The sequence below is a fragment of the Cibotium barometz genome, chromosome 58 (genome assembly GCF_041138505.1).
Source record: "Cibotium barometz isolate CiBa-2024 chromosome 58, ASM4113850v1, whole genome shotgun sequence".
Classification (NCBI taxonomy): domain Eukaryota; kingdom Viridiplantae; phylum Streptophyta; class Polypodiopsida; order Cyatheales; family Cibotiaceae; genus Cibotium; species Cibotium barometz.
This window is the reverse complement of record NC_141103.1, coordinates 34725692-34739269: the sequence shown is the minus strand read 5'-3', so window position 1 is coordinate 34739269 and position 13578 is coordinate 34725692. Positions and strand designations below refer to the sequence as shown.

General features: G+C 41.9%; 1 protein-coding gene across 4 annotated transcripts in view; it reads right to left on the bottom strand.

Moving 5' to 3' along the window:
- Positions 1–3971: 3971 nt before the first annotated feature.
- The window catches only part of LOC147606212 (pentatricopeptide repeat-containing protein At2g03880, mitochondrial-like), a 21605-nt gene continuing 11998 nt past the window's right edge, over positions 3972–13578 (bottom strand). Inside the window, exons 2-4 of one of the 4 annotated variants that reach the window (XM_086792956.1) lie at positions 7601–7835; positions 7320–7405; positions 3972–7223 (exon numbers count right to left, since the gene is read on the bottom strand). In XM_086792956.1, the coding sequence (XP_086649082.1) occupies positions 4437–7223; positions 7320–7405; positions 7601–7781 (3054 nt within the window). In that variant the 5' untranslated portion in view covers positions 7782–7835 and the 3' untranslated portion in view covers positions 3972–4436. Of the gene's footprint in view, positions 7239–7319; positions 7406–7600; positions 7917–13578 lie in introns of those variants that run through there. The other 3 variants (XM_086792955.1, XM_086792957.1, XM_086792958.1) reach the window with 3 other exon arrangements.

The window sequence follows — 13578 nt, the reverse complement described above, 5'->3', positions numbered from 1 at the left end:
AGATCAAGCTTTCGTTGCTAGTCAGAGAAGCGGGAAAGGTAAAGCTGGCTTTTCTTCTAGTAAGCAGAAATCTGCAAATGCTGCGCAACCAAAGAAGGAAGACAAAGATGAGAAGAAGGGTGACAAACAGAAGACATTTTGCAAGTACTGTAAGGGAAATGATCATGTCATCAAAGCGTGTCCTAAGCTGGCTGCGAAAGAGGCTAAGAAGAAAGAGGCTGGTATGGCTGTTGCAGATGCCTCTCCTTCTAACAATGAATCTGCTAATGTTGTGCTAGATACAGAATGGGCATTCAATGCGCAGTGCAGTTATGACCCATCTTTGCATGACACATGTATGTCTGCAGTAGATTCAGATGTATGGTACTTTGACAGTGGTGCCACTAAGCATATCACCTCGCAGCGCAGTTTATTCACTTTCCTTGAGTCTGCTCCCACAGGGAATACTGTCACTTGTGCCAATAACTCCTCTTATCCCGTTGAAGGAGTTGGACAGATTGTGCTGAATGTTGCAAATGGCAACACCTTTACACTTTTTGATGCATTGTATGTGCCAGGGATCAAAAAGAATCTGCTGTCAGTCTCCGCATTTGCCAAAACAGGTTTGGTTGTAAAATTTGTGGATGACAGATGTACTGTTCATGATCTCTCTTGTGGTGACATCATTGTAGCATCTGGTTCACTATGTCGAGGGCTGTATAAGCTCAATATGGATGGCAAATGTGTAGAGGATTCAGCATGTGCTATTATGGATACGCAGGCTATTTCAGATGCAAAACTGTGGCATGCACGTTTTGGTCATCTGAATTTTGCAAGTTTGCTGCGCCTGCAGAAATCTGAAATGGTGTCTTCTTTGCCTAAGCTTGAGGCACCTGTCAAGCATGTTTGTGAGGGCTGCATATTGGGTAAAATGCAGCGTGCTTCCTTTCCCAAAGATGGATCAGTGAGAGCTGAACGCAGATTGCAGCTTGTTCACAGTGATGTTTGTGGTCCCATGCAAACTCCATCATTTGGAAACTACCTTTACTTCGTGACTTTCATTGATGATTTTACCAGGCATGCATGGGTATATCCTTTGAAGGCAAAGTCCGAAGTGTTTTTGTGCTTCAAACAGTTTTTGGTTATGGCTGAAAATGTGTCAGAAAGTAAGATGGGCACCCTCCGTTCAGATCGAGGGGGGGAGTATATGTCTTCAGAATTTAATGCATTTCTGGCTGAGCGTGGGATAAAACACCAATGTACAGTGCCGTATACACCACAGCAAAATGGTGTGGCTGAGAGAAAAAACAGGTCTCTCATGGAAATGGCAAGATGTATGGTTAAGAGTCAAAGTCTACCACATGGTTTTTGGCTTGAGGCTGTCATGTGTGCCACTTATGTACTAAACAGGTGTCCCACCAAAGCATTACAGGTTGTCACTCCATATGAGGCTTGGCATGGCCGCAAGCCATCTGTTGGCCATTTACGTGTTTTTGGTTGCCTGGCATATACATTAGTGCCTGTGCAACATCGCAGAAAATTGGATGACAAAGCTGTCAAATGTATTTTTGTTGGATATAGTGCTGAGAGCAAAGGCTATCGTTTGTATCATCCACAGACAAAGCGCATTTTGGTTAGCCGTGATGTTGTATTTGTGGAAGATGCAGTTCAGCCCTTGGTTTCATGTACTAAGGAGACAGATATCAGCTCACGTGATGTCTATGATACATTGTTGCCTCTTTTCAGTGGTGCACAGTCAAGTGCAATACCTCATGAGGCAGTTTTTCAGCCTATGCAGGTTTTAAATGATGGCACAGATCAGCCTATATCTGATGCAGATGTGCATGATGCACTTGAGGATGAGAGACAAGAGATTGAGGGCTCTAGGAATATGCCTAGATGGCTGGTGCAGACTTTGCGTGACAGCAAGTTGGATGCCCCTTTGTCTAGTCGCACTCGTTCTGGCTCTCATGGTGCCTCTTATGCGTCAGATTGTTATGCATTGGCTGTTTCTAGTATGTGCGATGAAAGTGAGCCTGTTTCATTTGATGAGGCACAAAGTTCAGAAAATTGGATGGCTGCTATGCAAGCAGAATACGATGCTATTATGAAGAATGGTACATGGTCTTTATGTGACTTGCCCCCTGGCAAGAAGGCCATTGGCACTAAGTGGGTATACAAATTGAAGCGTAAGCCTGATGGCACAGTGGATCGCCATAAGGCTAGGCTTGTTGCAAAAGGTTATGCTCAAGAGAAGGGCATTGATTTTGATGAGACTTTTGCTCCCACATGTCGTATGACCACTGTTCGTAGCATCTGTGCATTAGCAGCTCATAATGGTTGGAATGTACATCAGCTGGACATAAAGACTGCGTTCTTAAATGGAGATTTGCATGAGGAGGTGTATGTATCGCAGCCTCGTGGTTTTGTTCAAAGAGGGCAGGAAAACAAAGTGTGCAGGTTAAAAAAGGCTTTATATGGTTTAAAGCAAGCTCCACGAGCTTGGTATGAAAAAATACATGCATATTTGACTGCACATGGGTTTCAGAATAGTCCAACAGAAAGCACTTTGTATGTTAAACGTGTGAATGGTGTACATCTAATCATTGCTCTCTATGTCGATGACATGCTGCTCACAGGACCAAATGAGAGTCATATTGCTGATTTTAAGGCTGATTTGAATGCCTCTTTTGAGATGTCAGATTTGGGGCATTTGCATCATTATTTGGGGATACAATTTAAGCAGTGTGATGGAGGTATTGCTTTGTGTCAGACAAAGTATATTGAAACATTGTTGCGGAGATTTGGCCTTGAAGACTGCAAGCCTATTGCTACTCCAATGGAGACAGGTTTGAAGTTGAGTCTTCATGATGCTGGAGATCACTTTGATGTCACACTCTATCAGACAGCTGTTGGTTGCCTCATTTATGTATGCATTACGAGGCCAGACATTCAGTTTGCAGTCTCACAGGTGAGCAGATTTATGCATAGCCCAGGCATTAAGCATTGGCAGGCAGTGAAGCGTATCTTTCGCTATTTGAGTGGTACTCGGCATCTTGGGTTGTTTTATCCCAAGGGGGGATCATTGCCGCCAGATTTACATGCTTTTTCAGATTCTGACTGGGCTGGTTGTTATGACACACGCGTGTCCACGAGTGGTTTTTGCTTCATGCTTGGAAGCTCATGCATATCATGGTTGAGCAAGAAGCAGCCTACTGTGGCCACTTCTAGTTGTGAAGCTGAGTACAGGGCAGCTTTCACAGCTACGGTTGAGTGTGTGTGGCTCAGACGCCTTATGGCTGATTTGGGTGTTGGGCAGCCATCTGCCACCACCATCTTCACTGACAGTCAGAGCGCATTGGCAGTTGCGCGGAACCCAGTGTTCCATGCTCGTACGAAGCACATTGAGGTGCACTACCATTATGTCAGGGAGAGACTCTCTGCAAGAGAGATCAGTTTGGCTTATGTGCCAACACAGGATAACCTTGCAGACCTTTTTACAAAGGCTCTGCCTCGTGAGAAGTTCGAAGCTTTTCGCAAAGCTTTGGGCTTACTCCCTTTTGTGGATTCGTCCACATAGCTAGACACTTCCCTATACATGAGTGCTAGCTCTTGTTCACCGCATCACTCCAGGGGGGATTTGTTACCATATTATAGTAGTGATGTGTGTGAACACACTTAGGACCGCCGGGGCACTTTTTCCCTCACTAGGAGGTTTTTTCCCCCGTGCATTGTATATACGCTCATTATCTTCTAGGACTGGTTATCTTTCATTTTTGGCACTCATAATACACTACTGTGTTGTGCTCAAGCTTCCTCATCTTCTTGAAGTTGTGTGTGCATTCCTGCAACCCTAATTCCAACAATGTCACATGAGCTACCTAGTATCTTGTGTCTAAAAAACCTCTTCTGCAGCGATCAAGGCTTGATGTCATGTGATCACAAAGACAGGTGTGCATGTGCCAGTGGAAAGTTCAAGTTGTTCCCCAAACTTAATAAAAAGCGAAGTGTGATATTGAGTCCATGAGACCCTGCTCACAAAGCTTCAAATCATCAAGTCCATCATGCATAACATAGACTTCATGCTATGACATACTATCGAGTATATAAGTATGCATAGATCCCACAAAAGGTCCTTGCAACAATTGTATGTATGTACAGACCATTCCTGGTCACTCCTCACTTAGTAAGAAATGAACATGAAGAGTGTGAGGACATTGGAGGCACAAAAGCCTACTGCCCATAGCCGGTTCCAGTTGAAAAATATTTGGCTTTTTCAATCGAAAGGATGGCCACAATTGAAGATTGCGAGCATAGGTTGATGCCTTAAAAATGATTTGGGTGTCAGATCTTTGATCTTTTCCCATCCAGCAAACAAACCTTGGCAGGCATATGAACATTCGTCCAGCTGGAGTAAGCATGGCCAGCACCATCCATAAACCTTGCAGAGAGATTTCTCAAAACATATCTCCACAGGAACACAAGCCGTCTTTGAAATGATGGACACAAGAGTCATCTCGAAGAATGATTTCTCGCCTCTCCATTCTTGACAGAACCTTACTTAAACTGTGACAGTCGATGCACATTCTCAAGTTTTTAGTCACGCGCAGAGTTTCTCCCTGGGGCAAGTGAAGAAGCCCAAAAGCAATGGCAAATCTTTCTGCATGCTCACACAAAACCAGCTCTTTCTCATCATCAGAAACCGATCTCACAACCAGATCTAAATGTGGCACATGTCCATAACCCTTCATATGTGAATTCAAATTTCTTAACATTGTCGATATTTCACTGCTTTGGTTCTCACCTACTACAAACTCATGAACCTTATTGTTCACCTCTATCAATGCACTTGCAGGTTTTTTCTTTGCTCCTGCATGTTTCCTCAGCTCCTCTACTCCATATGCATCATCCCATCTACCAGCGCTAGCATAGATGTCTGCCATGAGAGCATACCAAGAAGCAACATCTGGTTTCATCTGAATAAGCTCCTCAAAGCATCTTCGTCCTAGTTCTGGTTCCCCATAGGTTTTGCACGCAGTGAGCAAAGCTCCCCAGGTCCCTTCAGAAGGAGGACACAGTGCTCCAAGAAACATCTCAGCCTCATATAGATGGCCTGACCTTGCAAGAAGATCAATCATGCATGCATAATGTTCTCTTGTAGGAGCTATGCCAAATTCTTCACGTTTCACTTTAAAATACTCCTGGCCCTTGAGTACCAAACCAGCATGGCTGCATGCAGTAAGAACACATGTGAATGTAACAGCATCTGGCTTCACATTCTGCTGTTGCATGTCCTCAAAACATTGTATGGCCATGTGTCCATTGTGATTCATGCCACATCCATTTATCATTGAGCTCCATGCTACAACATCCCTAATAGGCAGGCCGTCAAAAACTGCCTGTGCCTCTGATAATGAAGCACTTTTTGCATACATGCTGATCAGACTGTTGCCAACAATAGAAACCCTATCAAACCCCATTGATGTAATATTCATGTGTATTTCTCGGCCCTTGTCTATGGCTCCAATGTTGCTGCAAGCTTTCAATGCACAAGCAAATGAAACAGCATCTGGAGAGATGCCCTCATTTTGCATTTGTTCAAAATGATTCAATGCCTCTTGACCCTGTCCGTGTTCAGCATATCCTGCAATTAATGGGGTCCAGGATGCAACATCTCGAGCCAGAAGCTTATCAGAGACTTCCTGTGCCTCCAAAAGCGAGCCACATTTGACATACATATCAATTAAAGTGTTCCCTATGTGCAGATCTCCATCAGATCCCTTTTGAGCAATTTCAATGTGTATTTCTTGACCTTTTTTCATGTCGCCTACACTGCAGCAAGCTTTCAAGACACAAGCAAACGTGAACTCATTTGGAGAAACACCTTCCAAATGCATCTGTTCGAAACATTTCAGTGCTTCACGACCTAGTCCATGTTCTGCATATCCTGCAATTAATGTAGTCCATGACACAACATCTCGAACTGGTAGCTTCCCAAAAACCTCGTGTGCCTCATCAAGTGAGTCACATTTGGCATACATGTCAACCAAAGCATTGCCAACAGAAAGGTCTCTCTTAAATTTCTCTACTCCGATCCCCTTGTGTATTGCTCGGCCCTTGTCTATAGCGCGTACGCTGCCACATACTTTCAAGATGCAAGTAAGAGTGCCAGCATTAGGAGACATGCAGTCACTTTGCATTTGCTCAAAGCATGCAAATGCTTCGTGACAAAGTCCATGTTCAGCATATCCTGTGATGAGTGCATTCCATGTCACAACATCTCGAACTGGTAACTTGTCAAAAATTTCCCGTGCCTCTGAAAGGGAGCCACATTCTGCATACATGTTAACCAAAGTGCTGCCAACAAAGAGATCTCTTTCGAATCCCCTAAGAGTGACAGCAAAATGGATTGCTTGGCCTCTTTCCACATCTTTCAACCTAGCACAAACTCTCAGTAGGGCCACATGAGTGTAATTGCTCGGGTGCACATTTTCCTCTTGCATTTTCTGATACAAAGAAAAAGCATGATGCAATTTCCCACATTGAATATATCCTACTATGAGAGAAGTCCATGAATGCTCATTTCGATGAACCAACCTGTCAAAAACCCGTTGCGCATCAGAGACACTTCCACACTCTACATACATAGGGACTACATAGTTCCCAATAACCTCATGATCTTCCAACCGATTGTTGCAAATGTGTGCATGAGCATGCTTGGCATACTCTAGACTCTTCCTGTTCCTGCATTTTTGAAGAATACAAATGAAGTTCTCGATTGAAGGTAGCGCACCCATCTGGTCAAAATTATTGAGCGCCTCCTCTAGGTCCAACATCTCCCAACTGCTCCCTTGCAGTTGACGTGTTTGGTAAACACCCATTTCCTCTTTAGATTTCAAACTAACCTTATCAAGGTGGCCATCCAACGTCTCCCAACTACTGACTAGTAGTGGTTGTGCTATAGCAGGTGCATCTTCCAATCCAGGTCTGGCATTACAAATGTAGTTAAACTGTCCAACCTCATAGGCCAAGCCACAATCTTCATGATCTAAGCATCCATGCTCTAGCCCTTCATGCCTAGAAGGTTCTTTACCAACATCTTTTTTGTGATATCCCACTTTCATTGCCCTTTTCTTCTCAAGCATGTCTAGGTCCCAATGCCATTCGTCTATCGGCAGCCACTCCTTCACAATTCTAGGCTTGAAATCTGGAGCCTTTGGGCTTACCACCACATTCTCTTCAAACTAATCAATCAAAGCCTAGTTAAAGGAAAAAGAACTTCAAACAGGTTTACCTTTACCTATGTAAGGCATGATAAACATGGGCAATTGAGGACTTACTTTGTTTACATTGTTGTCTATAAAATGAGAGAGATCGGAGCTGATATCTTGCCATGAGTGTTCTGTGTGTAGCCTTGGCTCCCTAACTGCAAGAATGTTTGCAAAAAAATTGAACTGGAAAGTGAAAAAACCCTAATTTCACAAGTATGTGTTATCAAACCCTAATTTCCAAAAAGGAATTGCAGACTGGCAAACTACCAAAGGACAACAGTTAATTAAAAATCAGCGTTGATAAGGTACAAAGCCCTGATTCTGTTTAAAAAAAGCTTTCTGCTACATACCACAGAATTGGTTATTCGCCGAAGCTAAAGCGAGCTCTGAGAGAGAGTGTGGTGTTGCTGAAGTGATGGCAACCCTGCATTCTGGGGGTCTTACAAGCATCCCCTCTTCTGCTCCTGCTCCTTGGTAAGGACCTGACAGTGCAGTTTTAGGGTTTCTCTGTATAGCAGGGGATGAATGCATCTCGAACACCCTACACTCACGAACCAAGATGACTCCTCCAAGGGCACTAGATATCTATACAGGATTAAGGGAGAGTGGCCCTCCCGCCACGTGGGCAAAGGAGGGGGGCCTATTTCAAAATACTGCCTCCTCCTTGCAAGCGTGACGTTCACGCTTGAATTTGAAAATAGCCACGTCACGCTTGGATTTGAAAATTTGAATATTGCCGGGTCCAGTCAATTCGGGTCGCCTGCTGTTCCAGAATCCACGCCTGCTGTTCGCCTCGACCTCCACACGGTGCAGGTACGTTTCTAAGGTTCCCTCCACGTGCATTGTCTGCTTTTACTCCGTGTCCATTGTCTGCTTTTACTGCAAGACGTCTTTCATGTCGGGACTGCGATACAGAGAAACGTGGGTGGTGTAAGTGAGGGAAGGCAAAAATACAAAGATGAGAGGGACTGATAAAAAAACAAGATGACCTGCATCTGCACGAATTTGTGTCAGCTTTTCTGCTCGCCATTCTGGATCCCACCATCTCTGTTGGCCACCTCTTCTCCCTCCTTCACCACCTCGGCCGCCTCCTCTCCCGCCACCGCCTCTGCCTCTTCCACCGTGTCGGTTTGGACCTCCCCCTCCTCCTCGCATGGCCATGCCACCTCCTCTCCCTCCTTCACCACCTCGGCCGCCTCCTCTCCCGCCACCGCCTCTGCCTCTTGCACCGTGTCGGTTTGGACCTCCCCCTCCTCCTCGCATGGCCATGCACCACTGAAACAGGGGATGGATGAGTTTCAACTCAACTTAATTCTCTTTAATCACACGCGTTTCACAGTTAATAATAAGTAGATTCTAAAATACCAAATTAGTTAATTGCTTGCGGAAACTACCGATCTGTCGATAATGAAGAGCCAGAGGAGCAAAGGGACACCAAGATCTACCAAGCACAACTATGTTGAGCTGCATGGGTAAAAGGACAATTGCAAGTGACAGCAAGCCACAGTTAGGTCAAAATACGCAAGAGGATTCCTCATAGCGTCAAAAACGCCCTAGAATATACATGCAACAGAGAGAGAGAGAAAAGAGAGCAAAACACTGGCATGTTGGCGCCGTGTTTGCTCTACCTGGACCCGATCGATGATAGCCCGCATCTGGGCGAGTTCTTCATGGCGTTGATGAGATGGAAGACGGAGCCGCCCACAGCCCCCATGGCCTGTTGCAACAACAAAAACAACTCCTCTGTTTGCATGCAACAACAGCTCCTCTGTGTTGCATGCAAACAGATTGTGAAGGTGGTGATTGTGAAGGTGCTTACATGAGAGTGGGGAGGCACGAAGGGCAGGTAGGGAGGCAGGGAGGGGCGCTGCTATGGAGGAGAGAAGAGAAAAAGGTTGAAAGAGACATTCTCTATGAGGACTTGGTCTTTGAGTGAGTCCACAGAGCTGTGAAATGCTGAGAGCTAGCTTTCTGGACTGACTCAAAGACCAAGTCATCAAAGACAAAACACAAAAACCAGAAACACAAGCCGCCTCCAAGCTTGGACGTAGAGGCGGGAGAGAGAGAGAGAGAGAGAGAGAGAGAGAGAGAGAGAGGGGGAGGGAGGGAGGGAGGGAGATGATGCATGCATGTCCACCACGGCGCCCACAAAGAGTGAGAAGCTCTCTGCAAACCGACTCCAAGCCTGCAGCCAGCCTGGACGTAGATGCCACCAACGCGCCCAGCAACAGTGAGAAGCTGCAAGCCGCCTCCAAGCGTTGACGTAGCCCAGAAACGCTGAGAGCTCTCTGTGTTTACGTGCAAGAAACCGACTCCAAGCCTCTGTGGAAGAACCCGACTCCAAGCGTCTGCGTAAAGGCGAAAGAGAGAGAGAGAGAGGGACGGAGAGGGAGGGAGGTAGGCAGGGAGATGATGCATGCATGGCATGTTTCTCCACGTGGCGTAGAGGCGGTAGAGAGAGAGAGAGAGAGAGAGAGAGAGAGAGAGAGAGAGAGAAATCACTTTTTATTTTAAATCATTTTACTCTCTGAGGGGGGGAGATGATGCATGCATGCGTTGACGTGGTAGAGAGAGAGAGAGAGTAAAATGATTTAAAATAAAAAGTGATTTCTCTCTCTCTCTCTCTCTCTCTCTCTCTCTCTCTCTCTCTCTCTCTCTCTCTCTCTCTCTCTCTACGTCAATCTCCAGTTCCACGTGGTAGAGAGAGTGATGGAGAGAGAGAGAGAGAGTAAAAAGTGATTTCTCTCTCTCTCTCTCTCCACGTCAATCCCCACGCATTCACGTGGGAGAGAGAGAGAGAGAGAGAGAGAGAGAGAGAGAGAGAGAGAAATGATTTAAAATAAAAAGTGCTTTATCTCTCTCTCTCACTTTTTATTTAAATATTAAAATTATATATTTTCTTAAGCATTATTTTTCATTTATAAGTGAATAGTCTATTACATATTTTTTATATTCTAGATTACATTTTTGAAGTGAATAATCTATTAAATATTTTTCCTCTTTGTAGAGTAAGAATGTAAAACTTGAAAATGAATATTTAAATATTAAAATTATATATTTTCTTGAGCATAAATTCTCATTTAGAAGGCCCTCCCTCCACGTGTTTTGTTATACACACACACACACGCACATATATATATATATATATATATATATATATATATATATATATATATATATATAGAGAGAGAGAGAGAGAGAGAGAGAGAGAGAGAGAGAGAGAGAGAGAGGAGAAAGTGTAGAATAATTTGGGTTTTTTAATGTATGCCAGGCACCTCAGTTTGCTAGCTTTGAGCTCCACGTGGTCGTGCCTTCGCGTCCTCGAGCTCCTTGACCGCCTTTGTAGAGTAAGAATGTAAAACTTAAAAATGGATATTTAAATATTAAAATTATATATTTTCTTAAGCATGATTTTTCATTTATAAGTGAATAGTCTATTAAATATTTTTAATATTCTACATTACATTTTTGAAGTGAATAGTCTATTAAATATTTTTCGTCTTTGTAGAGTAAGAATGTAAAACTTAAAAATGGATATTTAAATATTAAAATTATATATTTTCTTAAGCATAAATTTTCATTTAGAAGCTTAAGGGAGACTGGCCCTCCCTCGACGTGTTTTGTTACACACACACACACACACACACATATATATATATATATATATATATATAGAGAGAGAGAGAGAGAGAGAGTGTGTGTGTGTGTGTAGAATAATTTGGGTTTTTTAATTAAAAAATGATTGAGAAAAAGTGGTTGCATTTTGGCTAGCCTTCAAATTTTTAAAAATTTTGGTTATTCTATGTATGCCAGGCACCTCAGTTTGCTACCTTTGAGCTCCACGTGGTCGTGCCTTCGCCTCCTCGAGCTCCTCGACCGCCTTTGCCTCCTCCAAGTGCAAACCAGAACTGGTACTGCGCTGCTACCTTCAACTCGATGCAATTGTATACATGAGTGTTGTAATGAATTGTTTTGTAATTAATGATTCAACCTAATATAAACATCAATTCAAAACATTCCTAAAAAGTCAAAGACTAATGACTTTTGATTAATGTTTGATAAAGATTTGGATTGTTTTGTTTTAAATAAAGTATTTATTTATATAGAATATATATATATATATATAGAGGAGTACCTAAAGATTTCAAACAAAATGTATTATATATATTTATCTATACCTTGAACTCGATGCATTCATGGATGGGAGAGGAGGCTATTCACATGAACGGCTTGATAGAGAGAGAGAGAGAGAGAGAGAGAGAGAGAGAGAGAGAGTGTAGAATATTTTGGGTTTTTTAATTAAAAAATGATTGAGAAAAAGTGGTTGCATTTTGGCTAGCCTTCAAATTTTAAAAAATTTTGGTTATTCTATGTATGCCAGGCACCTCAGTTTGCTACCTTTGAGCTACACGTGGTCGTGCCTTCGCCTCCTCGAGCTCCTTGACCGCCTTTGCCTCCTCCAAGTGCAAACCAGAACTGGTACTGCGTTGCTACCTTGAACTCGATGCAATTGTATACATGAGTGTTGTAATGAATTGTTTTGTAATTAATGATTCAACCTAATATAAACATCAATTCGAAACGTTCCTAAAAAGTCAAAGACTGATGACTTTTGATTAATGTTTGATAAAGATTTGGATTGTTTTGTTTTAAATAAAGTATTTATTTATATAGAATATATATATATATATATATATATATATATATAGAGGACTACCTAAAGATTTCAAACAAAATGTATTATATATATTTATCTATACCTTGAACTCGATGCATTCATGGATGGGAGAGGAGGCTATTCACATGAACGGCTTGATGTCAACGGTGTGGCCAACGGCAGCCCCTTCGCCATGGCAAAAGGAAACGATCGATCACTGTCTTGGTTTTTGTTGTGATACCTGAGAAGCCCATGGGACCAAATCCCTTCAGCATTGCATTGCCCCTCATACCTCTTATGCTCGAATTATTGACATACACGCCTTCAAGAACAGATTCCTTAATGAAAGTTGGCACAGTATGTGTGCTCTACATGGGGAACATGCATGTTGTTCAAACAATGTGTCCTCTACATGGGGAACATGCATGTTGTAATGAATTGTTTTATAATTAATGATTCAGCGTAATATAAACATCGATTCAAAACGTTCCTAAAAAGTCAAAGACTAATGACTTTTGATTAATGTTTGATAAAGATTTGGATTGTTTTGTTTTAAATAAAAGATTTATTTATATAGAATAAATATATATATATATAGAGGACTACCTAAAGATTTCAAACAAAATGTATTATATATATTTATCTATACCTTGAACTCGATGCATTCATGGATGGGAGAGGAGGCTATTCATATAAACGGCTTGATGTCAACGGTGTGGCCAACGGTAGCCCCTTCGCCATGGCAGAAGGAAACGCTCGATCACTGTCTTGATTTTTGTTGTGATACCTGAGAAACCCATGGGACCAAATCCCTTTTGCATTGCATTGCCCCTCATACCTCTTATGCTCGAATTATTGACATACACGCCTTCAAGAACAGATTCCTTTATGAAAGTTGGCACAGTATGTGTGCTCTACATGGGGAACATGCACGTTGTTCAAACAATGTGTCCTCTACATGGGGAACATGCATGTTGTAATGAATTGTTTTATAATTAATGATTCAACGTAATATAAACATCGATTCAAAACGTTCCTAAAAAGTCAAAGACTGATGACTTTTGATTAATGTTTGATAAAGATTTGGATTGTTTTGTTTTGAATAAAAGATATATTTATATAGAATAAATATATATATTTATATATAGAGGACTACCTAAAGATTTCAAACTCACATGATATTTTACATATTCGTAGGTGAACCCCTTGGGCCCGCACTCTCATCCATCTTTTTAAATGAGTTTCCTAAATGCTAAAATTACGTGAACCGCCTTCAGACATATATAGATATATATATATAAATACATATACATATATATATGTATGTATATGCATATACATATATATATACATATACATATACAAATACATATACAACCATATATGTATGTATATGCATATGCATATGCATATGCATATACATATACATATATATATATACATATAGATACATATACATATACATCATGTGGATACCTTTTTACCATTCATTCACTTGAGCGTAGTTGGGTCTTAATCTATTCTACGTACGTGTCATTTAGTTTCTGATTCACCGTTTCGATTATTTTCATAATCCATACTTTCTTCTAGATTAAATAAAATTTAAAAAATATTTCATTAATATATTTCTTAATGATGTACAGTATGGATAACGAGGGGGAAATTGTGAGG